This window comes from Notolabrus celidotus, chromosome 21 (assembly GCF_009762535.1).
Source record: "Notolabrus celidotus isolate fNotCel1 chromosome 21, fNotCel1.pri, whole genome shotgun sequence".
Lineage (NCBI taxonomy): Eukaryota > Metazoa > Chordata > Actinopteri > Labriformes > Labridae > Notolabrus > Notolabrus celidotus.
Genome location: NC_048292.1, coordinates 21,849,983 through 21,877,094, shown reverse-complemented (window position 1 = coordinate 21,877,094; position 27,112 = coordinate 21,849,983). Strand labels below are relative to the sequence as shown.

The window sequence follows — 27,112 nt, the reverse complement described above, 5'->3', positions numbered from 1 at the left end:
ATCATACTGCAGGGACACTGCTTGCCATTATGATATTACGCTTTGGAAAGAGTCCTTAAACAATAAGCATCGTCTTCAGGAATCTCTTAAAGACCATAACATATAAAAACCCACTGCACTGTAAAAATTAAAAAAACTTAAAATTGTTGGCCTGAAAATGATCTTTGGTTCAGTAAACAAAAAATGCTCAATTTTGTTACAAACTACATCAAAGTATTAACTCTGTATTAAGTTTGTTGTGTAAAGTTGGTCTCATTTCATAAGTTAGGTTGGCAAAATTTGAAAAGATGGGTTTGAGGCTTGGCTAAATGATTTGAGTATGCTTCAGGCAAAGAACGGGGTCTCCAACTCAAATCTACAGGGTTCTTCAACACTTTCAATTCCCCACATGTGGCGCCATCTCTCCTGTCCTGTGTGGATTTGATCTCCCTAAAGGTGAGTATTTTGTTTGAGTATTGTATTGAAACTCTAGCTTTACAGTTGGTCAGTTGATGGTGAGTTGATTACTGGTTAATGTCCCTTTAATTTGTTTAGTTAGTTAGTTTAATGGTTATTACCAACAGTTAGCCGACTTGAACATTAGCTAGCTACCTTGCAAGTGTGAAACCGGTGCAGTAACGTGCAGGTACATTTTATGAACATACAACAATAAGTTGGTACAGCTTTCATTTCTTTGTATGTAGAACTCAAAACTTGAAGAAACACTACATATGAATGATACGTTATCTAAACAAAAACTAATCAGTTAGCTCAAATGTAAGATTTCTAGTTAGCCTAAAAACGCAAAAATCTAGTGCAGGCAGTTGCTTTGAAATTTTGAGTTTTCACAGCTTTTTTGTTTTCACTGTGTGGACTTCCCCTTATCCCTCTTAATAACGTTTTTCTCCCGTGGCTCCCGTGGCTCATACGTGAGCAGATGTACTGTTAACTTCACGTGATATCTTCTACTATTAAAACACCTGAGAGATCTCAGAGTTCATACACCAAGAACAAAAGCTTTTACTGCTGCAGCCACAGGATCCAGTCAGAGGTTAAATATAAAGGCCTACTCTGTGTGAGCGTCATGTTTTTTACAGAACACTGGCAGAACACTGCCTCCTCACACATCGATGATTTGACAGTGTTAGAATGTGTTAAGAAAAATAACTGAGACTAGGTTATAAAAATGTTGTCCGTACAGAGAGAATAGACACAGATCAGCAGGTCAGCAGCTCATTCATCCTGAAGTGTGCGTGCTAAGTGTGAAAGCTCCCTCCAAGTTAAATATTGCCTTAAGCTCAAAGCTTACACAAAAGAAAAAAAAAAAAGACACAGGAGTAATCTGTGTTCAGAAACAGACATGACGCGGGAAGGAGAAGAAAATTAGCCGTCCTGTTTCTGCCACCTCTGGAAACCCCTCCGTCAGCAGCCGAGAGATGGAATAACACACTCCAAGCCGCGACTTGTTCAAAAGGTGGGCCGGGTTCAGTGTAAACACGATGACTCAACAAACACGGCCTCCTTCTTTGCTCATTACACCGGCGAGGCCGTAGGAGCGGCTGCGACCTCGGCCCGGTTACTTGTTACTCATCTAAGACCAACAGATTTGTGTGTTACGTAAACGGAGGATGATGTACACACACGAAAAAAAACAGAAAACAGGGATAAAAACAGACAAGATCAGATCAGCAGCTAACACACACGTTTCAACACTCCTGAGATCCACAATGAAGGGCTTTGCAGTTCTCTTCTTCTGTACCAGCCTGTCTCAAACTGTTTCATTTGAACATGACGTCATTGGTTCTCATGTTCAAAGAGAAATCCTTTGACCCAGGACAGGGTGAGATAAGAAATGAAGTAACTAAGAAAAGTTTAACTTCTTAAGAGGAAGATAAATATTGACTGAATGGGCAGGAAAGGGTGCAAAGCGAGAGAGAGATAGAGCGAGATAGTGAGAGAGATAGAGAAGAAAGACACTTGTGCACAAACTGAAACAAGGATTGATCTTGTGTAACACTTCTGCTCAAGAAAGTGTGTATTGAATTAGACGAAGTGATAAATGTGTGTTTCTGGAGGGGGGCAGGGAGGCATTACTACAAGCTGAGTGGAGCAAAAACAACCCTCCCCCTCCCTCTATTGTACTACTTTAACTCAGTCACATGTAAATGACATTAAAAACATGAGCTGGTCTGCTGACTGAGCACACATGCAGCCAGACTTCCACCGGGACCAGACTGAGAGCGGTACTGAGCCCTGCATGAAGCAAACACATAGAACTCTAACCTGCCTCTGTGTTATAAATGTACTTGGTAAATGAAGCTGTCTTGGCTTTGTTTCTTACAGACTAGAGTAGATGGAGTGAGTCAAACGTGTCTGACTCATGCAAAGACACGTATGAGGAGAAAAGTTGAACAATGCTTTATCTAAGTTGACCCAGTAAAAGTAGGCTTGGGTATCAAGAATCCTTCCGACTCAGAACCATTTCTTACTTTCCGGGATTCGTAGATTCAGTAAGGCACGTGGACTTGAGTTCTGCTTTTCAGTTCCCAACTGCAACATAAATCTCTCAGGATTAAACTTCAGTGAGAATTTTGCAGCCTGTAAAAGTTGCACTTATCTGCCAGGACCAGCTGCGCCAACATAACATCATATCATTCGAGATGCGGTTCATCCACAAAGCTGCAAGAAGAGAATCATGGCAGACCACAGCAAGCTGAAAGCTTGGCTTAGCTTCGCCACTAAAAAAAAGATAGAAAGTGCATCACGTGTGGTGTAGACATGTCATCCAAGAAGGAAGAATTTATTTCAACATGGCATGAATTCGAGGGAATGCACTTTGTAGTTGCTGGCGGTGGCATCGTCCACATATCATCACATTCACATCACATTTTTAATGACCTCCAATACTGTTAAGGTGCATTTCGACCAAGAGTTCCAGGGTCTTTAAGCCCCCAGAACTACTTTACCCGGAACTAAAAGGTTCTTGTGCCCCCACAATTGTTGTCTGCGTTTTGACCGCGGGCTGAAGTCCCGGGTAGATTGTGCAAATCAGGCCAGTGACGTATGTGGAAAAACAAAGTAAATGCACTACACCACCAGACCAGTAGAGGGCAGTAACACAAAGACAAACGCCACTCATCACCAGTTAGCCTGTTAGCATGAAGAGACTCAGCTGGCGCTGTTTTAGATGGTGCTATATTTCATCACAGATGGATTCACTATATTTCATCACAGATGGATTCACTGAATCAACACGTGAGAGGAGATAAGCGCGAGTACAAAGATGTTTCAACACGGCTTTAATTTCGTTTCTAACTCGACAAGCCATGGCAGAGATCGGCCGGTGTTTTGGTTTAAACAGGGACCCTGTTAACTGGAGACTTTCAGCCAGATGCATCCCTCATAAACGTCTTTAGACGATCATTAAGTATCTGATGAGGATAGTTTGAAATCTTAATAAAAACTAAACTAGTTTGCATTCCCAGGAACTCCCTCTGTGTTTAGACCCTGGTTCCTCCGGTAGAAACACACATTGTTCCTGGGTTAGGTTCCTCTGGTCGAAAAACGCCTTTAGAATGGACATCACAGCAAAAGTGGAGCAAGGTTTAATCGTTTCTTCAGGATACGTCCATTTTTTTGCTGAAGTCTTCTTCCTTTTCTTTTAATTTGGCGACCCAACACTCTCACATGTGCTTTAAGCAAATGTATAAGTTGAACTGGGGTCATACTTTTATTCAATATGCTTTTAAAAGGCAGCAAACTGCATGCACGTAACACGTGGATCATATGCCTTGATTGAAATGATCCTAAACCGATCAGTTATGGGCAATGACTGCAGCATTACAACATTCTTTCATTAAATTAGATTTACTGTCAGGTGCCTGTTAAACATCACAGGGAGCTTGTAAAAGCAGGTACAAAATTTCATTTTCTCCAACACGTGTTATCAACTATTAACTGGCGTGGGTCCAAGACACTGAACAGCTGCAACCCAACATCAAAGTGGGATGTATCTGCACAGGAATGATCCGGTATGAGCAGCACCTTGGATGCATTAGGAGCTATCAGGGCTGCAGTGATTTAAATCCCACTCTCAGTGGAATGCTGAGGAATCTTCAGACGGTCGGCGGTCGAAGAAGTCGGTCTTGGTTTGAGGATAAATTGCTGTTGATATGGGCAAGGCCTTCCCACAACAATTATCAAAGTTTGCGTGAAGAGAGCTGACGCGCCTCGTATTAAATCACATCTTCTGATTAAAGCTGGAATGCTGCTTATCAGACGGGCCACTCTCAAGGCTGACGTCTCCATCCGCCTCAACATGTTGCATGAAGAGACGGTATATCTGACTCTCGCTGCTGTTAATTACCTTCACATTCCAACCAAACGCCAGTCTGGTTTGATGTGCTCCACCTTGGCGTTGGGCTGGAAACCTGACTCACATTCCCCCTCGTACCTGATGTAGTCTGAGGGAACACACCAAGCGCCCGGGGAATGCACGCCAAGGTTTGCCTCGAGGCCATCGCACTCCTCACTATCCCCCCTCCTCGCCACTTCAAAGCCCACGGACCTGGTGAAACTTTATTCAAAGCCTTGGCAGAACCTTGAAGCTTAAAGTGGCAGGGTTGAGATAAGAGAGGTAAGAGACAAAGACACTTCCAAGATTCTTTTATCATCGGCTGTTTGGTGGATTTTGAAAAGACAGACAAACGAGGGGGATGAATTGAAAGGGAGAGCTAACGAGGCGCACATGGTTTTGGTGGATGAGCTAAGTGTGCCACGTTTGCAAATCAAAGCCTGGCACTAGATAAAGAGCGACCGGCCTGCTCTCCCTCTAACTCTGCTTTTATTTCTCCTGCTCTGCCGTCAGATCGGGGATGGATTGTGTTTCAGGCAGCTGTAAAAGCCCTGGACTGCCTCCATGCTCGTCACGCCACTCGCCGTCCAATCTGTCCGCTCTTTTCTGTTTCTAATCAGCCCGACTGTAAACCTCAAAGAGGGCCAGTCTGTAAGAGAGAGCAGAGGTTTGTAGGCCATGTCCCTCTGTAAGGAATCAGAGCAGGCTGGATTTAGATCCATCACTCGGTCCCTGGTTTCATGAGCAGGCCTTGTTGAGTCATGACAACAGTTAACAACAGTCATCACAGTCCTCAGTGCGAGAAGATGACCTGGAATTTAGAGCAGACTTTATAGCTCTCTCTTTGATGAACGCATAAAACTCAGGTATGAAGATCAGAGCCGGTGATCGCTATGAAGGTCGAGAATCAAGGCCTGATTCTAATGTTAGAGGAAGAGGTTTGTGAGAGGGTCGTTCTCTCTGCAGGTCAAAGACTTTCAACGTAGTGCTGCACAAACAACGACAATCCTCCAGTTGAACAAATGTGAAGCCAAAACATCTCCTGCAATAGGTGATGGATTTTGGAGCCAAGACATGCAAAGATATGTGTCCGGTCTGTCTTCAATCTGCTGTGGTCCTGCTCCGTGCTCTCTTGTCTGTCATCACCCACCAGCTGAGTTTTCAGAACGCAGCACGGAGCAGGACTGCCGGACAGCTGGAGTCATGTGATCGAGGTTTTCCCGCAGTAATCACTGAATCAAGGATTCTCCTCCTCCTCCTCCTCATCCATGTTGTCTTTCTGGTCCTCTGAAAACCTCTGACCTGTTGACTCCAGGCCTGGCTTCGCTCATCGTGACGGTTTGTTGTTGTAGTTAAGTGAAATAGGATCTGGTGATAACACAGCGTGTTTTATTCTGAAAATTAACCGGATGTTTTCATTTTGTTTTGGTGCCCGACTTCCTGTCCTGCTCCATCTGCTCTGTTGAGATTGATGCGTTGTGCTCCGGCATCCGGCAAAAATAGAGGTCTTGTGTATTTGATCCGGAGGACTCTGACCTGCCGGATCAGAGACGCAGCTGGAACGGAACGGAGCGGATCTAGTGGAAGTTAACACTTGACTAGAATAGAAACCGGATCGGAGTAGGACCGGACACGGATCTGGTTGAACTTGGCCGTTGGTGGGTCCACAGATGTGGGTTTGAAGCAAACACTCACGGTTATGGAAAGTTCAATGACTCTTGTGTTAGTGTTTTTTTTTCCTCTACTCTGATAATCTGGTGCACACAGCACTGCAGGAGCCACATTGGTCAACACAGCTGTCAATCATCAACACATAAATTATTGTGAGAAGAACCAACAATTTCAACGGATATCTGCAGCCAGTCCACAGAGGGAGCTCTACGTGTTTTGTTGCTGTCAATATTTTCCATGTTTTTACTCAGTCTGGAACATTAGAAGAAACAGAACATTTTTTTTACTCTATTTATAGCATCCTTTATAAACTCATTATCCACACAGGAACATCTGCACAAGGGTGTGTCAAAGGATTACCTCCCTTCACCTCACTCATTATCACAGCATAATAAGACAATTACAGGATAGTATGTCAACAAGAATGTGTCACTTACTCACTTTCTTGTATTTTCCAGTTAAAATATGCAAACTGCAGCTGCTTTAATAACCGTGTTTTTCTTGTTTTAGAAAGCCGCAAACGTATTTATGTTTACAGATGCATTAAAGATCCCGAAGCTCCGTTTAAACCTCTTTGAACAGGAGACAGCCTGACCCTGTTCTGTCTGTATTTGGAGTAAATAGCTTGTGAATTACACAGTGGGGAAGAATGTGTGAACTAAAGGTTTTATTTGAATGTGTCAAATATTTAAACAACGCAGAGAGTAGAAGTATAGGATTGGACCGAAAGATCACTTAAAAGAATGAGCCTTATTAAATCTTCTTTTTATTTACTCCGAAGACGCTGAACACAAATGTTTTGAAGGCTTCATATTGTTTAAGTTTAGTGTTAACATGTCTAAGTCCTCCAGTCTGGATTCCGAGTGGCTGTAGGCCAACAAGAAGCTGCTTCACTGCTGTGATGAAGAACAGAGCTGCCATTTCCGAGACTTTGTTGAAAACTGCGAGGCGAGATTTAAAGCCCAAACACACAGTTATGATGGGAAGAGGTGTTTGATCGGATTCCAAGACTGCACAGCACGACAGAAGTCAGCTAGGCGTCTGCACGGAGAAGTGTGCAGACCGGGGATGTAAACGTGCTGCAGAAATGCAAACATCATGTGCTTACTGTAGTTTATGTACGAAGCTGGAATGTCATTGTTTGTCTTGCACGTTTTCACTTCCCTTTAATGCATGGCTCACTCTGCTGTGTGTTTTGCTAATAAACTGTTAGGATGGTGAGCAGCCAGTAAGAGAGATTAAATTACTTGGCTCAAACATCTCTGTCAAAATAGAAGCTTTAATTTTCTTTGACTGCTGGATTCATAACATTTATAAAACACCATCATTGCCCCTGCATGTTTCCGCCTCTTTGTCAACAAAAACAGAAAGCAGGATTACAAAATGTTCACTTCGTAAAATTTTCTCATTTTAAAAGTAAAAATTTTCACCGTTTCACCGCTGCCTGGTTGTAATACGGTATTCCTGCCCGATGGTGGCTATAGAGCGTCTTAAAGCTGTTAGCTAACCGCATTAAGTAACAGAAGAAGAAGAATGCTAACTACATTATATAGCAAAAGAGGAAAACATTTGCGACAGTCACAGCGATTTTATCCGTTTCTGAATCTCACACTACTACACACATATTTCCAGAGAGTGAGCATGACTGTAAAATGTAAACACATGCCACGCTGCGTCACAGAAACACTGACATTAAGATCAAGACAGACGCTGACAGTGCCCATAGACTGTATATAAAATGTACGTCATCTTGCTCGGCTCGAAGTGAGGCTGCAACAAAAACTGCTCTCCCTAGTGGCTGGCTGCAGTATAGGTCAAAAACTCCGTCTCCCCCATTCATTTGAATTGGGCTGCGGTCAAACTTTAAAAAATAAATACACGTTGTACGAATGTTTCTTGCATCCGTATGCTGTGGTGATATGTAGTTGTTATTTGACTGTTTTGTGTTCAAGGCCTCATTTTTCTGAAAAGTTTCTTTTTTGCTAGCTATTAGAGGTTAAAAACGGGATTTCACTTCTTGGTTTACTTTGATTGACAGCTGCTGTAGAGAGAAACTCCATAGGACCTCGGGATGGTACGCTGGAGGGCGGAGCTTGTTACCGTGGAAACACAAATTCCCAACTGTACGGACTCTGGCTGCAGAAATTTTACAAGATGGCAGCATTCTGGAACGGCATATTTTGGCTTCAAAACCATACAATGGGAAAAGGCGGAGCGACGCTGTCCATTTTATATACAGTCTATGTCAGTGCCCGCTACTAGCAGCACCTTGTCCTGCTGCTGGTGACAGCCACACAAACAGTTTGTTAGTTTAAATAGCTTCATAGCTTTTTTTTTTTTTTTTTTTTAGGTATGAATGTGAGACACCCTCTCCTTCTACCACACATGGTTCAGCCCTCTCCCAGCTCTAACACATGAGCAACAACAAGTGTAGAAAGAACAGGTGAGGAGATATTTGCAGAACAACAGGTGCTTACTGACCTTTATAACTGGACCTGTTTGTTACAGATGTGCTATATATGTTACATGTCAGTACAGACCGCTCTATGATCTGTTAGGTGTGTGTTTAACCTTTCTTGCATTAGGTCAGATCATCCGAGGGATCGATGTGTTGCGTGCTCTCGTAAAGGGGTGAACTTGTAATGTAATATCAGACTGACTCCTCGTTCGGATTAGTCATGTAAGAAGAGAACCTTGAGAGTTTAACCTTTTGTATCGAACAGCAAACAAGCTGAAGCATGATGTGTTTGACACTGTTGGCTCTGCAATATGACTAATAACATTTACTGTACATTGCATTGAAATAATTTGGCTGTGGATGATGGGATTTGGTGTGCGTACAGTGCCTTGGGCAGGACTAGTACTCGGGCTGTGATGTAGAGGTGTAGAGGCAGGTCATACAGCATATATCTGAAACTGCTTTGGACTACAATAAACCCACTATGTCTGCACTCTCACTCTCACACTGTGGTTAACATTTTGGCTCCAGAAACTAAAGGGGCAATATTTTTGCAAACCCGACCTCATACTCACGTTACTTACTTTTTAATACTTATCTATACTTTAAAGTAGGGGTTCCTACAATTTTCAGCCCATGACCCCCAAAATATAGGTGCTTAAGACTCGCGACCCCTACTGTCCCTCAAAGTGATTTAATGTGTCTTCATTTAGCTGGTCTACATTAAATTAGCCTACCTATATGAGCATGTGGCTGTGTTTCCTGTGCCTATATGAATTAACCTACTGCTACTGATGCTTTTGATAATTAACTGTTCACTAACCCTTAACTTAGGAGTCATCTGGCAAAAAGACAGGCTGAAAACTCATTACATTTTCTATTTTCAAGGTTTTATTTCAAGTTCAGCTACTATTTTTGTTGATATTTTTTCCTATAATGGGTAAAATGTACTATTTTTTAGATAACGTTATAAAAAATCATTCTTGAAGACATCTTACAACCCCCCATTTGTGTCTCGCAACCCCCCAGGGGTTCCCGACCCACACTTTGGGAGCCCCTACTCTGAAGGAACCCTGTTCACTATACGTTGTCTCTTAGAGGTGGCCTAACGCATCATCTTTCAAACTTTCTTCCATCTTAATATTATTATTATATTATTATTCCACCTTATCATTATTACTATTATCATTCTTTTTATTTTATATATTTATTATTTTTTTTAACTACGTAAGCATATTGTTGTATTCTCCTGTCCCGTGTTGTAAGCTGCTATAACAAACAAATTTCCCCCAATGAGGGATCAATAAAGTCTGTCTGTCTGTCTGTCTGTCTCTGTCTGTCTCTGTCTGTCTGTCTGTCTGTCTGTCTGTCACAAGGTTGTACATTACTTCCCGATTTACTAAAAACAACTGAGTCACTAAATCCTCATAATAGACACACGAAGCTCATGAACCATCTTCTTTTAAAGTAAAAAGTCTGCAGAGGTTAAAGACAGATGAAGCTCATTCTTCCAAATGCATGCAGCGTTCTGTTGGTTTAGTTTTTACTTCCCAAGTTTTCAGCAGTTACATTTTTACCTACCCCCTTGATTTTTGTTTTGTTATTCTGTAAAACAAAACTGGACGTGTGCAAATATAAATCAGTTTTAGGAACCTACAATATAAATACTAAATAGCTGTACCATCTGAGGTTGAACTTATGCTTTAGTTTGAGAAACACAGAGCTTTGGTAATGTTCACACTGAGGCCTGTACTCACCAGACTGAAGTCCCATTGTGGTCCTGGTGTGAGGAAGCTGAAGGAGCTTCCTCTTCGTATGGACCTGAACAGAAACAAAAGCAGAACATGAAGCTGACTTTATAGAGCACAATGCACGCTTGGCTGCAAAAAACACATTAACTGTGCCTGTTACATGGTGTACCAGTGAGTGTGCTAGATTCCTGGTTATGCACTTAAAAAGTTAATCCTGTAGAATCCACCGCCGTGAATCAACCGTGATGATAACTAAGAAGAAGCAGATTTATGTAAACCACCATGGAGTCCACTCTGACCTAAAGTCCCAGCTAAAGGGTGAGTAAAGCAGATGACAAAGCATTCATAAATGGGAAACAGTGAGTCAGGGAACCGTCCTGAGAAAACATTGACCTCCCGTTACCTACCACAGCCTCAGCATGGTGCCGCCTTAGAGTCCACCAGGCCTGACACATAAAGATCCTCCTGGTCAGCCAGGGAAGGTCCTCAAAGAAACCTCACCAACCTCTACACCACCCCAAGACCCCGTGAGATTTAAAGGAGGAGTCGTTTTCCGCACACCTTCCTTCCTCCCAGAGATTTGGACTCAGCCCAAAAGTCTCTTTTTGTTGGGATTTTCTCTCAGGGGACAGCTTTGCCCTTTTTTGGGACTCCACAGTGGGATTGTCCACACTGAACACTCCCCCCAAAAACCAGCCGTGCATACTCTTAATCCTTCTCATGTCAAACAACTTATCTTCAACCTGTGTGATTATGAAGGCCCGGAAAAGGCAACACGGAGGACAATTACACAACACATCCCGCTCAGTGAACGGATGGTTACACAGCTGGAGGGGAAACTTCAAAGCCGCTCCTCAGATCTAACTTGTAACAATAATAAATTGGAATTTTATTGAAGCACTATTTCACATTGATGAAACGCTTCCAATGAAAGTGTGTCTCACGACTGCCGTACAAGGATAACTTACTGTGCAACTTATGAAACCAAGTGCACAGATTATAAAAGTCCTGCGATGACTGCAGACAGAGGGAAATAAATTCAGTTATGAAGCATTTATCAGAATGTAAAGAATGTCTAAGCCTTTCGTGTAAAGACTTGAGTTATCTAACAAGTTCAATTCCTACGGTGGGACATAAATAGAAATACAATAAAGACAGAATTGGGTCAACATTCAAATGGGGAACCATTGGAAAGTGTAAGTATCCTCACAGTACAGAGGTTATAATCGCAATCATTGCAGCCACACTAGTACGACTATCAGCCATGATATTGTGTTGCATGTCTATCCCAACATCCCCCCATATGATGGACGGTGAGAGTTAACACGGGAGATGTGAGGGCCATAACGGGCCAAGTGTTAGCCTGGGTCATTTGCAGGTTGTAATGCCGTTTGTGCTGCACTCACTCAAGCCCATTTTCGACTTTAAGTTATCAGTATACGGTAAAAGCACTGGAAAGAGGGCACAACTGGAGGTGTGGAGTTGGTTCCTCACTGGGCTCGAGCATCTTGTGTTGTTTTCAAAAGGTAAAAGATAAAAATCATTTTCAATATGGGCTGATAAGAACACTATGCAGAAAAGAATCATCATTTTAAAAAAGCTAACGCAGATCCAGAAATAGTGTCATCGCGCAATGTGTTAACAGAGGAGAAATACGATGGCTGATATGGGAAATTTTTAAGTTTTAAAGCTGCTTGGCGTTTTTGCGCCCTCTGTGGACAAAGATTTACACCTGAATCTCCTGGAATGGTTTCTAATTAACATGAGCCTTGTCAAGAGTTCATTTGTAGAATGACTTTCCTTCTTAATGTGTTTGAGACCATCAGTTGTGTTGCTCAGAGGTAGGGGTAGGACACAATGGATAGCCCTATTTGACCATCAGGCTATTAGAAATCAAGATAATAAGACGTACTGTAGAGCTGCAAAGACGTCCCTGCCCACATCTTTTGTTTACATGTAAAAAAGTTTCTTAATTGTTATGAAGACCAAACAAACTTTTGAAAGGGGAATGTCTTTGTTGATCACTTACAATAAAAGCTGTGATTAAAAAATCTGAATAGTAATCAAAAGAATCTGTGAAAACAACCGTAGCCTGATGTTTCCCTTCATATCCTGCAGGCCATTAGTCAGCATATTCTGAAGTCATATGGAAAACCAAACAGAAGATGAGATGTTGAGACACTTTGGAGTATGTTTAGGAGAGCTTCCATGCAACTCCGGTGTATCACACTCAGGAGATGAGACAGAGCTATGAATCAAACCTCACACAGCGGTCAGCTTACATAATCCAATCAGGGACTCACACATGATCATAAATGGCGTCAGAGCGGATCATATTATCACAGGTTCGATGTCTTGGGGGGCCTCAGATGGCGGGACCTAAAAAGGCATCAGCATCCGGAGAATGCTGAGCTGCCCAGAAACACTTGTTGCGTTCGTGTGTCAGGTCAGCGCTGCTCGTAAGGCCGAGTCATTCCAGTCATACTGCCGCTCTGCTACTGTTGCTCCAGTTGGCTTTTCTCCAGCGACACAGCAACTGTCCATCTACAGGCAGCAACACAGGCAGCTGCAGCATCACAGAGCCCTCATCTCTGCTTGGTCACCTCATTACTGTGGGTCAGAGTCTGAGCTAGAAAGACACGTCAGATAGTCTTAAAGTTTAGAAACTTGACTGTGCTTATTTGATGACTAATTAATCACTAGTTCTAAATTAAACCTCCTAAAATGAAAAATATCTAATTTATAGAATCAAAGATGGATGGATTGACTTTATTAATGATAGTTAATTACTTTTTTAAATATTTTTTAATGTCGTGTTTCTTTATCATGTCGATTTCGTATCATGTATGGCTGCTCATTGTTAACAGACACTCAGCTAGCTGTACTGCTGCCCGTCTTGAGCAGCAGATTATCAGAGCAAATCAAATATTTGTTTAGGATTGTAAAACAGAGATACTGAGGCTCTCATTAAGGCCACTTCTGGAAGCAAACAGATCCCGGCAGTTTAGTTTAATCACTGTTTTGGTTTTGGTTTGGGACACTGGGAGATACCCGTGTCTTTCAGTTACACAGAAGGTATTGTTAGCTGTTTGGTGACTTAGCACAGGCACATTAGGGCTTTGCAGTTCCCCGGACGTAAAGCCGATTCTAATCTGCTGGATGTTGCGGGATCTGATATGACTTACACTACCAGTCAAAAGTTTGGACACACCTTCTCATTCAATGGTTTTTATTTATTTTAATTATTTTCAGCATTGGAGATTAATACTGAAGACATCAAAACTATGAAATAATCTGATTTTCCCATAATCTGGATTACAACAGGAGTCAAATAGGGCTATCCATTGTTTACTAACCCTACCTCTGAACAACACAACTGATGGTCTCAAACACATTAAGAAGGCAAGTCATTCTACAAATGAACTCTTGACAAGGCTCATGTTAATTAGAAACCATTCCAGTAGACCACTTCATGAAGCAGACTGAGAAAAAACAGATTCTGCTTTGTTTAACACTTTTTTGTTCATTCAATAATTCCATATATGTTCTTTCATAGTTTTGATGTCTTTGGTATTAATCTACAGTGTTTACAATAGTTTAAAGGTGACATATCATGCAAAATTGACTTTTTAATGGTTCTTTACCTGAAATATGTGTCCCTGGCATGTCTACAAACCCCCCGAGAATGAAAAAAAATCCATTCTGCCCCTGTTTTGATTTCTACACCTTTCTGTAAATGTGTGTGAAACGAGCCGTTTCAGACTTCCGTGTTTTTGTTACGCAACAACAATATCTGGGCTGTCACGGAGTCAGAGCTCGGAGCTTGTTCAGCCCATAGACTGTATATAATAATACTGAATCCCCTCCTCCGTTTTTCATTACCTGCACACATGTGTGCTAACAAGGAGCTTAGGAGGGAGGCATGCTAGTTGCAGGCTGTCTTAATAAACACAAAGGTCGGTTTTACTCCCCACGTCTGCAGATTTGAAGATCTAGTGGATGATTTTTATTTATCATGGATAAGTGCTAGCGCTAGTTAGCATAGCTACATAGCTACATGTCGTAGCTGTAGCTGTGTACCAAGACACACGTCAACATGCTGACAAATAAAACAACAAGAAACACTAAATCTGTGACCAATCCTTCATAAAAGGTCCTGCTGCCTTACTGGCAGAGGTCGGTTTTACTCCCCACATCTGCGGATTTGAAGATCTAGTGGATGATTTTTATTTATCATGGATAAGTGCTAGCGCTAGTTAGCATAGCCACATAGCTACATGTTTGTAGCTGTGTACCAAGACACACGTCTACATACTGATAAATAAAACAACAAAAAACACAGAATCTGTGACCAATCCTTCAGAAAAGGTCCTGCTGCCTTTCTGGCAGAGGTCGGTTTTACTCCCCACGTCTGCAGATTTGAAGATCTAGTGGATGATTTTTATTTGTCATGGATAAGTGCTAGCGCTAATTAGCATAGCCACATAGCTACATGTTCGTAGCTGTAGCTGTAGCTGTGTACCAAGACACACGTCGACATACTGACAAATAAAACAACAAGAAATACTAAATCTGTGACCAATCCTTCATAAAAGGTCCTGCTGCCTTACTGGCAGAGGTCGGTTTTACTCCCCACATCTGCGGATTTGAAGATCTAGTGGATGATTTTTATTTATCATGGATAAGTGCTAGCGCTAGTTAGCATAGCCACATAGCTACATGTTCGTAGTTGTGTACCAAGACACACGTCTACATACTGATAAATAAAACAACAAGAAACACTAAATCTGTGACCAATCCTTCAGAGAGGTCCTGCTGCAGGCGCCTCTCCGTCAGGATCAGATTCAGAGGGTTGAAATAACGCGATCTGTGAGCAGCCGTGTATATTCAGCCAACATGTAAACATTAGATCAACGTGCTGGAGAGCCGAGGCACATCCACTTCTGGAGGGGGCGTGGTCAGAGGGAAAACAGAGTGTTCTGAGGAGGACTGAAGAAAAGGACTTTTCAGGCATGCCAAAATCTGATTTCAGTGTTTTTTTGAGCATAAACTTTAAAGACATGTTTTGGGGACCTCTTAGACCAATATATATTGATGAAAAAAGCGTGATATGTCACCTTTAAATAAATACAAACCCTTTAGTGAGAAGGTGTTTCCAAACTTTTGACTGGTGGTGTACTTCATGGATATAAGAGGATGGGGGCTAGGTGCCGACAAGACAAGTCAATCAGGTAACTGCATAAAATACTGGTTACCCATGGATTGCAACTGAGGCGCTGTATCTTGGAAAAAGTGGCCAAATAGGCAGCAAAAAATTTTTTATTCACTATTATTTTGTATTAGTATAAGAAACAGTCTGCTCATGATATAAACTAAAAAAATAACAGAGTTTAAATTTCCATTTTAACAACTGGGAAATGAGTCACTCTCTCACATCCCTAATGAATACATTTGCTAGTTGCATCCCTACTATATGCTAACCCTGGCGCCCGACAGGTTAACACACCACAATTACACCAACATATGCAGACAGTCCAAACAAAAACCAAACACAGGTTTTTAAAATACACTGAGCCAAAGATAAAGCAGAACCAAGAACAACCACCAGACCATGTAAATGTACGTTGAGTACTCAGGGCGGATATAATGATGATGTTACACCCACATGCACAACTAACTATGACCAAAGATCCCACTGAGACCACCCAGGATAGAGATGTATGCACTGATGATACTGTAAGGTGTTTTGGATAAACAGCATGTGCAGAGGAAAAACAACAACAGCTAAGGAGAGGAGGACAGAGAGAAGCTCCCTGGGTGTCCTGAAGGCGAGTCCAGGGTCAGAGTTCAGTGCAGGTGTTGTTCAGACTTTAACTGTTGCAGTGCTGAGTTAACTCCACATTCCTCTACAGCACGCTGAGTTTGCAAAATGCCGACTTCAACAGGATGTTGAGGTTTAATCATTTCCCAGAATGCAAAGGGAAACTAATAGAAACAAATGCCGAATTAAGCAATCATATACTTTCTGTGACCTCAGCGGGGGGTAGCCACTGATTTACGTCAACATTTGAGTTTATCTGGATTGTGTATTCCTTATGAGACAACATTGAGTCTGTGGTTTTGCTGCTCCTTAGCTGTGGTACGTCATAGGAGGTGATATTCACCCAGTTATTGTAAATGTGGGCTCTCCCTATGATCCAACAAAATGACAAATTTATTAGGAAACTGAATGTTGTCAGTTTCTTTTTCATTATTATGATTTCAAGTTTATGGCAAACATCTTTGTTGCTGAGATACACAATAAGGTGTGTTTAACTTTTTGTGACGCAATCTCTGCGTGAGAGTCATTGTCTAGGAGATTTCACAGGAAATGTTTGGAAGAAAATGAGCCGTATTAGACAAATGTCATGTAAAAGAATTGTATACAGTCTAGTTATACAAACTGTGACCTGTGTTTTCTCATTAAACATAGTTTAAGTGTGATTATTAGAAGAGGTTCACGGAATTTGCCACCCAAGGAGCCTCTATTCCAGATTAATGTGCATACCATCACAGCTTTTCCCGTATAACTGAATATTAAGGACCAGTGTCATCTCTTGAACCTTTAAGTGTTGTAACATGAAAGTGACTCCAGCTTCTGCAGCATTCGATGACAGACTCAGGATGCTGTTAAGATATCAGAGGTCTGTGTTCTGTCTGACTGTAGAGGCAGACGGTCATTGTTGCTGAAAATATGACAGGAATTGGCCCAGGAGCCAGGCGGGGACGCAAACTTCCATCGAACGACAGTTACATCATACGGCTTTCAGCTGAAGGTGTAGCCAGTTTCTCACACTGGCGTGGAAAGGCATGCTGGGAATCTCACAGTGGACAAGAGCCTGCAGCAATTAAACATAACCGCTCTTCCGCTCATTGACTTAATATCTCTGCTGAAACCAAACAAATGTGCTGCAGCTCGCTGTGCCAAAACAGGCAATAATATTTGCAACAGAAGAAGAGGTTCGAGGAAGTTAGCTCGTCGAGGAGAAGGTCACCAGACGGTCATAAAGGAATGTAAAGAGTGGATTGTTACTGGAGGGGTAGAGGAACACACACAGCGTCTGACTGCACTTAGGTATGCATGCAAACAGACGAGAGAAAGAAAGATGTTCAGACTGAAAAAAACCCCAAACAGTTAGTAGAAGATGAAATATAAATTTAGAGAGACCAGAAATGTTAAGGTTTAACAAAAACCGAAGCACGGATACATTTACTAAACCATGGCCCAGGACTACACAACACAGAAATGTACAAAATGACTATGTGGGGGTGATAGGAATTTTCAAACACTGCAGAAAAATTATGAAGTGGCAGAGCAATATTTTTGTCCAGTGTATGTAAAATGAAATAAACTATTTTTCTTTTGAAAATGACACAACGCATGCTAAGGAACCTGTCTGAAACTGTATGAAAAAGTTATCTAAAATGAGGGGATGTGATTGATTTCTCCAGAAAGATGTCACCATGAAAGGTTAAGATGTAGAGGTTGCAGAAAGCAGTAGAGCTAGCTTATCTAAACGGCAGAAAAACAATGACTTTTAATTGAGTCAAAAAGCAACCAAAGCAGCAACCATAGAAGATGAACTTCAGGAGCAGGTGCTACAAGCGGTCGTCTGATACACCGGATAGATTGGCCAGCGCTCTTCCACCCTGCCGGCCCTGACAGTATTCCCCCTCATACACCTTGGTTACTACCTACAACGGGGTATCAGATTTACTTCACTGCTCCAGATGATGTGTAACACAGGACTTCCACCAGATCCATCTCTGATCCGCTGTGGTCCTGCTCCGTGCTCTCTCGTCTGTCATCACCCACCAGCTGAGTTTTCAGAACGCAGCACGGAGCAGGACTGCCGGACAGCTGGAGTCATGTGATCGAGGTTTTCCCGCAGTAATCACTGAATCAAGGATTCTTCTCCTCCTCTCCTCATCCATGTTGTCTTTCTGGTCCTCTGAAAACCTCTGACCTGTTGACTCCAGGCCTGGCTCCGCTCATCATGACGGTTTGTTGTTGTAGGTAAGTAAAATACGATCTGGTGATAACACAGAGTGTTTTATTCTGAAAATTAACCAGAAGCTCTGACCTGCCGGATCAGAGACGCAGTCGTAATGCAATGGAGTGGATCCAGTGGAAATTAGCACCGGATCTGATAGGTTTCTATTCTAGTCATTGTGTTGTGACGGATCTGAGACAGACCGGACACGGATCTGGTGGAATTTGGCCGTAACAGAGGCGTAAATATCCCAGCTTGAACTGGAAATGTGTAAGAGCCAACTGACTTGAAAGCGTAACTAGAATAAAGAATAAAGGTTCTGTCTTTAACAGGCGATGTAAAAGGAGATTGATACACTCAGGATATCTTATCAACCGAGCATCACTCAGCCAACAAATGCTAACACCTTATAGAGTCACAAGACCTTCTATCAACTCAGTAAAGCAATCCAGAGTGTTCTAGTCTATCCATGAAGGCAATGACGATCAAGAGGTGGAGTTTGCACCACCTTATGAACAATCAAAAACATCTATCATATATTTTACAATCAGACTGATTGAAAGAAGTTAAATACAGAAAGGCACAACAGCTGCATCTCCTCAAGGTCTTCACATCTACTGGGCTTCCTGTGTGGGATGATATTGTGTATTATTTGTGACAATGAAATTCCTATCTGACGCAACACTGACGTGTTTGTAGGTTTATGACATCCTTGGCCATAAACTATCCACTCAGCCAGATCTATAAAGAGATCTGAGAGCTCAACAGGTGCTACTTTGATACAGAATAGATTGTCAAATGAATGCATGTTAAGATATATAGTGATGTACCTCAAAAAGAAGTGAATCAGCCCCAAAATTGATCTGACTCTCACTTTAACTCATGAACTTGAGAATAAGGTAAAGACGTCAGGTCAAGCGTCGACCTGGTTGTTGAGGGTGAGATCATTCTGTGAGCCTCCAGGTACAGAAGTGTGATCATCAGGACTCTTAATAACAGCAAGAGCACCTGTTTGACTTCCTCACCTTCTGTGTGTGTAACTTACAGAATATATACTCCTATTGATGACATCCTAATCAGGTGTAAATATCAACTCTCTTTCAGTCCAAAGTGACTCACTGCAGCGGGGCTATCTGATGTCATGATTCCCACACATGTTTTGAAAGCAGACACCCCCTGCGTGTGTGACTCTGTCATGACTCTATGATTGATGCCTCCAGCAGGGGACAAAGGTCTCTTCTAGTCCTGAACCCTCTCTGATGTGTGGAGGGAAGTGTGGCTCATGAGTCAGTGGATCAGCCTCTCAGCGGGCCCTGCCTTTGTTTGCTGAAGCTGGGTAGCTCTGAAACTGAATCACGCCAGCACTGACCCCACCTGTGTGAACACGGCGCTCCTTATCTGTACTGCTGATACTGTGGGAGACACAGAGGAAGACTCACATACCACAGAGAACATACCTGACAAGGTGAGGAAATTAATGGACAACTTGGAAGCTAGAACCATCTTAAATGTTGTGCAACTATAAATTCGATAATGTGGACACCTCAAAGGGCTTTATAATCTCAATTTACATTCCTAACATAGTCCAATGCATCGTCCACCAAGACTTGCAGAGGGAATGTAAAGTTTAAGGTTTTCAAAAATAAATAAATAAAAATAGATGAGTAAATAAAAGCATTAAAGGACAATAAAACGGTTTTCAGAATAAGACATCACATCGGAGAAAATAGAAAATGGAAAAGATTAAACTAGGAACATTAAAATAATAAATGAAAAATAAATAATAAAGCAATAAATAATCAAATGGAATAAAAACAATGAATGAATTAATTAGATAAAAACTTAAAATAATGATAAATAAAAAAGAAATAATGCAATAAATTATTGTATAAAATCATCAAATAAAATCAAAACAATTTGTTAGATAAAAAGTTTAAAAAATAATGAATAAAAAATAAATAAATGAATAATCCAATACAATTATCATATAAAACTAAAACAATTAATGAATTAGTTCGATAACAACTTTTAATAATAATAAATAAAATAATAGTAGAGCAATAAATAATCAAATAAAATTTAAAACAATTAATTAATGTGTTTGATAAAAAAAATTAAATAATAATTACAAATAAAAAGCGGTTTAAAGGATGATGTCACATAAAAGCAAGTCTGTAAAAATTAGTTTTAAAGAAGAGATTTAAAGATGTCACTCTCTCTGCGAGCCTTATCTCCTCGGGCAGGTCGTTCCAAAGTCGAGGGGCTCTGATGGAGAAAGTTTGATCCCCTTTGATTCTGAGCCTCGACTTTGGAACGAGCAAAAAGGCCCAACCTGAGGATCTAAGGCCGCGAGATGGCTCGTAAGATGTTAGCATTTCAGCAATGTAGCTTTGAAAGTGGTCGGTAAAATCTTGAAATCAATTCTAAAACTCAGAGGAGGCCAGCAGAGAGAAGTGAGAACGGGAGTTGTGTGATTTTGTCTGTTAAAACCAAGCAGCAACCTCCGGTCTAAAAATATGAGTCCAATCCAGAAGTGTTAAAAGCTGGAGTTCATCTGCTTGAGGCTGGCTCCGGAAGTACCGGAAGTCACATACACATGAATGGCAAAAAGCTGATCTTTACAGCAGAAATAAACATGTTTACAGCCTGGTACAAAAGACCAGTGTAGTCGGGATAGCTCATTTTTTGATGTGCTCTAACTGTGAGGGGGGTGAATTTTTTTCTAACGCGGCAATTTTGAAGATATTGAGATTACGAGTCTTTCAATGAGAGGCACAGCTGCCTGTGGGAACACTGTAGCTGTTGGCTAGGAGGCTCAAACTCCGCCTCTTTACGTCACACTAGCTCGACAGAAGCAATATGGCTCCCACCGACAATTGGTCTCAAAACAGCTCTTCAGAAACAGATGGGTGATGTCACGAATACTATGTCCATATTTTATACAGTCTATGGTTAAAACCAGTAAGAAGCCGAGCTGCTGCGTTCTGGAAAGTGAACTAAGTGAAGCAGAAATAATCTACCTTCATGCTGATGGTTTGATTTTTAAGGCCACAAAAAGGCTTCAGTATTAAAGGTACAGTGTGTGGAAGTGGGCCTGCTCCTTATTTAGATGTAAAAGGATCATTTTAAGTTGACAAAAACATAACTGTCTTTATCTTAAAGTGATTTTTCACTCATTTAGACACACTTATGACAATTATATTCCATTTGCAATGAGTCTGATCTGACAAATGCCGTTAATTACTACTTCACTGTACCTTAAACTCTCAAGAGGCAACCAATGACTGAGACTGACGTAACCTTCGCAGGAATAGGGAATTGTAATTTTAATAATAATTACAGTTATTTTCCTAATTATTAAGTTTTTGTTTGTTTGTTTTATTTTTTACATTTTATCTGTTAATTTATTTTTATTTTCCTGTTATTATTTAAGGATTTTATTGACTTATTGTTGTTATTATATGACACTTTTTTTTACAAGTGTTTAACACAACTTTCAAATTATGTCAAAAAAGTTCTAATAAAAAAAAGGAATAGGGAATTAACTGAGAGATAAACTGTCACTCAGCAGCAAATCAGAATCAAGATTTCACTCAGTCCATTATGTAAGATCTTTGATTGTGGAAGCAAGTAAAGGTGCAGCTGATAAGAAAGTCTGCAAACTTGTACATATGCACTCGTGAGAAGTTTAGCATGAAGTTTATCATGTTCCGGCGACACAAACAGCCGTCTAAGAACATTAATACCACTCAGACTCGCCCACTCAACGTGATGTTTTGACCTCGGGGGGGCTTTACATGGACAGAGCCGAGTTCAGGGGCTTTGGATCAGCCGTGTTGTATTCTGTCGGCTGAAGTCTGCACGTGTTTGGCAGTGTGAAAAACTCTGCTGCCAGTCGAACATTTTAATGCCAATCTCACTCGGGAAATCAAACCTTATTTTCTCTCACTCATAGCTAATGTTGTTTTTTATGGAGGTCAAATGTTGGGTGATGTTTTTCCATGTTTGTCTGCAGAGCCTGATGTGCACTGGGCAGGGCCGGGGCAAACTGGCACACAACATGGAAAGGCCTTCAAAAGAGTCCAACATAAACACTCTCAGGGGTTCACTGTCCAAAAACATACTGATTACTGTTTTTATGTGCTTGGCTGTGAGTCTCAAACCAGATCAATCTCACTGTATTGACATAAATGACCTTTGGAGCACTACTCAACTACAATGTTTGTGATCCAAGATGGTAATGTATGTAAACTTCTGTCTTCTGCTCATCTTTGAAGCTCTGAACAAAGTCAGGGTTCAATAAAACCTGCAGGGACTCTAGGTTTTTGATCATAAGCACTGCCCCGGGACTTTCAAAGTTCACCCCGTACCTGGAGAGGATCATAGAGAAATTGATTATATCAGTCAAATACTCTCTTTCCAGATTATTGTGGAGCTGGAATCAGTTTTAAGGGTTTTACTTAAAACAACTTCACATTTTTCAGTCTGTCTATGAATATTTCTGACATGCCATCACAAAAGAAATATTTAAACGCTTCAGTAAACATTGCCCCCTCATGGCAGGAACATGAACGCCTCCAGGGACACTACAATATAGAGATAAATGACCAAATGTGCCCTACTATGCAAAACATCAGCTCTATGTTGATCTGAGGGTCATATGAACGAGGAGCCATGGCGAGGTGATATTTACAAAGTTAGAGGACAACCAGAGATAGTATTTTAAGGCGCTGCACGGCATCGCACCGGAGCACATCTCAGCTTTTAGTGTATGAACCAGAAAGGCCTCTCAGATCCTCCAGCTCCTCTCTTTTCCTCTGAACAGAACAAAAACTTCCAGTGATGCTGCTTTCAGCACTTTGATATCCAATTTTTGCTTTATGTTTAGGTTTAGTCAGGATTTATTAGATTTTTACAATAGTTTTATTATCATTAATATTATTTTTAATCTCATTTGATTTGTATGAAAGGTGCTCTATAAATAAAGCTTGATTGATACAAGTCTATTCAGAGAAGACTATTTTTTATTGATCTAAAAATCTACTCAAAATTTAAAAAATCCAACTATATCATGATAAACAAGCCTTCACCTAGGCATGTTGGAACTTGTGGTGAACTGTATTGCAGCATATTATGTGATATTAATATAAAAATGTTCTAGAGACCAAAGATTTGATATATTGTTATGAAATATGTGGATAAAAATAATACCTTTGAGTACAATATTCCTTCTTAAATCAGTGTTTTCATGCAAAAAGTGAAGGAGGGACATGTTTTGAGACAGAGATTTAAGAAAAAGTGGTCATATCTTTTAATTAACCCTTTTTTAAATATTAATTAGCTTAATTACTATCTGGTATGTGTATCTGTACATTATTTACATTTTATTTCAGCTTACTGCAGTGTATCAAAAATAAAAAGTACATCCAAGTGAAAAATAATGTGATTATTGGAAAAGATAAAGGGGTAATTAGACTGAAATTAGACGACTAGTTTTAGTAAGAAAAACTTCATATTTTGAAATTAGCAGAATTATTTACAATATACAAAATATTGTAAGTACATGTTTTACATCTAAAACAACAGATATGTCAAATTAAATGGGTTTAAAGGGTAGAGAAGGTGACATGCTACACTCCTCTCTCTGTCCTCTGCTGACACCTAGTGGCCATATAATGCAACAACAACATGGACAGACATTAAAGTGGTATTAAACACATAATAACATGCATTTAAATAGTTTAGTAAATGTATAAATAATAACTAATAGTGTCATTTTAATTATTTCCAGGTTTAAAGTTCCTCATTGAAGAAAACACGCCTCCATGTACGCTGATGTGCTCTCTCTGTTAGCTTTAACATGCTAGACACCGTTAGCTCGTGTTGATAAATAACATTGTATGCGTCGCGTCTCATGGTTCTGTTAAAACCCTTAGACTCGACTGTGATGTGGATTTACCTTCTCAGACTCCTCCCGTTACTCCCGAGGGAGGAAGACTCTTCTCCATCAGCAGAACTCTTCCTCTTTAAGTCCCTGCAGCTCGGCTGTTTGTTCCGTTTATATGAAGTTTTCTCTAAAATGGGAGCTTCAACAGTTTCACCCATTTGAGATAAAGCAGACGGGAGGGGATTTAACTACGTGTCACCGAAAGGGTTAACGAGAAAACAACAACAAACACAACAAATGAAGCTAAAACAGCACAAGGGAGGGACTGTGTTTGAATATGGCGGAAATTAAAAAATCGACCAATGAGAGAGGAGGAGACCGGAAGTTGTTGCTAGGATATCTTCCTGAGTGGGCGGGGCTAGAGCAGCATCAAATTGTTATTTTTAAAACAACAGTTTAATAAAATAACAAATATACATATTTTGTATATCCACAGTTACACCGGAAGTTTGAAATTAACAAAAAAATAAATAAATAGAAATTCACTAAATTGTGTACTTTTTGAAAGTATAGGACCTTAGTTTCTTTTACTGGTTTAATATTTTAGTTTTTTTTTATTATTTTAGTAATTTATTTCATTTTGGTGAGTTTAATTTCCTGTGTTGAGTTTTATCATCTTATTTTACCTCCAGTGTTTCCTCATTAAGATATCTATGAAAGATATCTATATGAAAGTGTTTCCTCAGTTCGTTCAACTTCTTTTTTATTTTTCATTAATTTATTATTATCATTATTTTTTGCATACATTATGTTCTTAGCTTTAGGATTGTGGGTTTTGGATTAGAATGGGGGGTCTTTTTATTTATTTTTTTAAATATTGCAAATTGATTTGATTTTAAGTTGTTTTTATGTACAGCACTTTGTGTTACAATGTCATTGTGTGAAAAGTGCTTTATAATAAATAAAGTCTGATTGATTGAAGTAAAAGTCTCTTTATAATCTTCTGACTTTCTAATTTACATTCATGTTAATATTCTCAGAAAATGTATTAAATTGAAAAGGTTCACTGCTTGAATACTTCCTAGAAAGTGGGAACATTTATATAAAATATCAATATGTGTGTGAGCATGAATCACACATGTATCATAAATATAAATTACACTTTATAGAGTGACATGTAGTCTGATAAATAGCGCAGACTGAGCTGGTGCATTGTGTTGATGACAATCAGAAGGGGGTTGAATCCCTCAATCATATTTTTTATCGCAGTTAAAATATGTGAATGATTAAAAAATAACAAGGAAAGGGTAAAAACTTGTAGTTGCATATTACATTTAACTAAGCTATACAAATATGTTGTAGTTATCGTTGTTGCGGTTGTTGTAATATGATCAGTTATTGTTTGATCTGTAACTACAATGTTCTGGACACATGCACAGCTGCTTATATCACTGTGGCCAAAGTAATAATGACATTGTCCCCTTTTCAGACTCTCCAGAGCAACACTCTCTCTCTTCAGGTTTTCATTCTTAAAGATGAATTTACTCACACACAAAACTCCTAAAAACTTCTTGTGTAAATGCAAATCTGTTCTTCATCCTGCCCCCTTTTAAAATATCTGCAGGAAGTTGCAGTGGGACGATGTCAGAGTGCACAACAGGAAATCCCGGAAGAGTAACAGGTATACCAGGATGGATAAATACATCTGAGAACATGTGATGATGCATGCATATCCCTTTACATGCTGCATTAAAACTGTCATCATAGTGTATGTTTCTGTTGCTTCGTCCTCCATCATATTGTAAACATCACATTGTGGCTTTCACAGCGTGCTTTTGATGTCATGTCTCGCTTCCTGAGACTCATCTGCTCTCCATCCACAACCTTCCTCATCTGACAGGAGAGACTTCACGCTGTGAGGGAAGCATGAACAAGCAACCAAATATACCAAACACATAATGCAGTTTCCTTAAAAAAACACAGACAACTTGTTGGTGTTTCGATATTTTAGATTTAATCAAAGTGACACAATATCAGAAGTTTAACAAGTAAATATGAGTTTTCCTGCAACCTAACTTGGTTTTGCACCCATGGGCAGAGTCACCATTGAAAAAACAACAAGTAGGATTGTTTAATATGTTTGAATTACAGGATATTGATACCAACCATACCCATATTGAAACAGATATGAGTGACTGAAGATCATCCCAAAAAACCTGAAGGTATGTGTGTTCATCCATCAAACTCCTGATTGATCTCTGCCAGCAGGAAACAAAAGATCCAGCAGTTCCTTCTTTCTGCTGAAGTCTCCTAAACGTATTGATCCACAGTTTTATAACCGATTTCAAATGGTGCTAGAAGGCTGCAGCTGGCTCTAAGCACCAGGAGAAATCAGTTATCTGTTGGTGGAGAAAGAGGAGGAGGAGGAGGAGGAGGTGGAGGTGGAGGTGGAGGTGGAGGGAGAGGGGTGCTGCGCTGCTCACTCACTGCCGGAGCTGTCCTCCTGTCCCCAAGAACACTGATTTCAAATGGTGCTAGACAACAGAGACACACATCTAAACCACCATGTGAAACCAGCTTCTGGGGGAAGACCAGTTTGGAGTCGGATCACAGCTGCAGCGTGAGGGGGGACGGACTGCAGGGAGTCACTGACATCTTTCATTAACAATACTTTTCACTGTTTTATTCCAGGTGCTTTATAAATTCTTGTTTGGGATGCACATCACTGACGCTCTGAACATCCCTGGTAGTAAAGTTAGTTCTTCCTCTCTGCAGTATTTCTCTCTCGGTGTTGCTCGTGGTTCGTGGATGTGGTTGTCACGACAGGTACGATAAAAACGTGCCTCCAGCAGCACCGAGGACTTTAAACAGAATTAAAGCGGCTCACAAACAGCACATGAAAGTCGCGCCCGTGTTAGAGAAACTGCTTCAGGCTGTGTTATCAGAGACAAACCCAAACATGGTGATATTTCAAACAAA

At 40.5% G+C, this 27,112-nt stretch overlaps 1 protein-coding gene across 1 annotated transcript in view; it reads right to left on the bottom strand.

Annotated features, from left to right (window-relative positions):
* net1 (neuroepithelial cell transforming 1) overlaps window positions 1–24,483 on the bottom strand; it is a 44,950-nt gene extending 20,467 nt beyond the window's left edge. Inside the window, exons 1-2 of the mRNA XM_034673954.1 lie at window positions 24,206–24,483; window positions 10,220–10,283 (exon numbers count right to left, since the gene is read on the bottom strand). Coding sequence (XP_034529845.1) covers window positions 10,220–10,283; window positions 24,206–24,351 — 210 coding nt within the window. The 5' untranslated portion in view covers window positions 24,352–24,483. The remainder of the gene's footprint in view (window positions 1–10,219; window positions 10,284–24,205) is intronic.
* Between the last annotated feature and the right edge of the window lie 2,629 nt (window positions 24,484–27,112).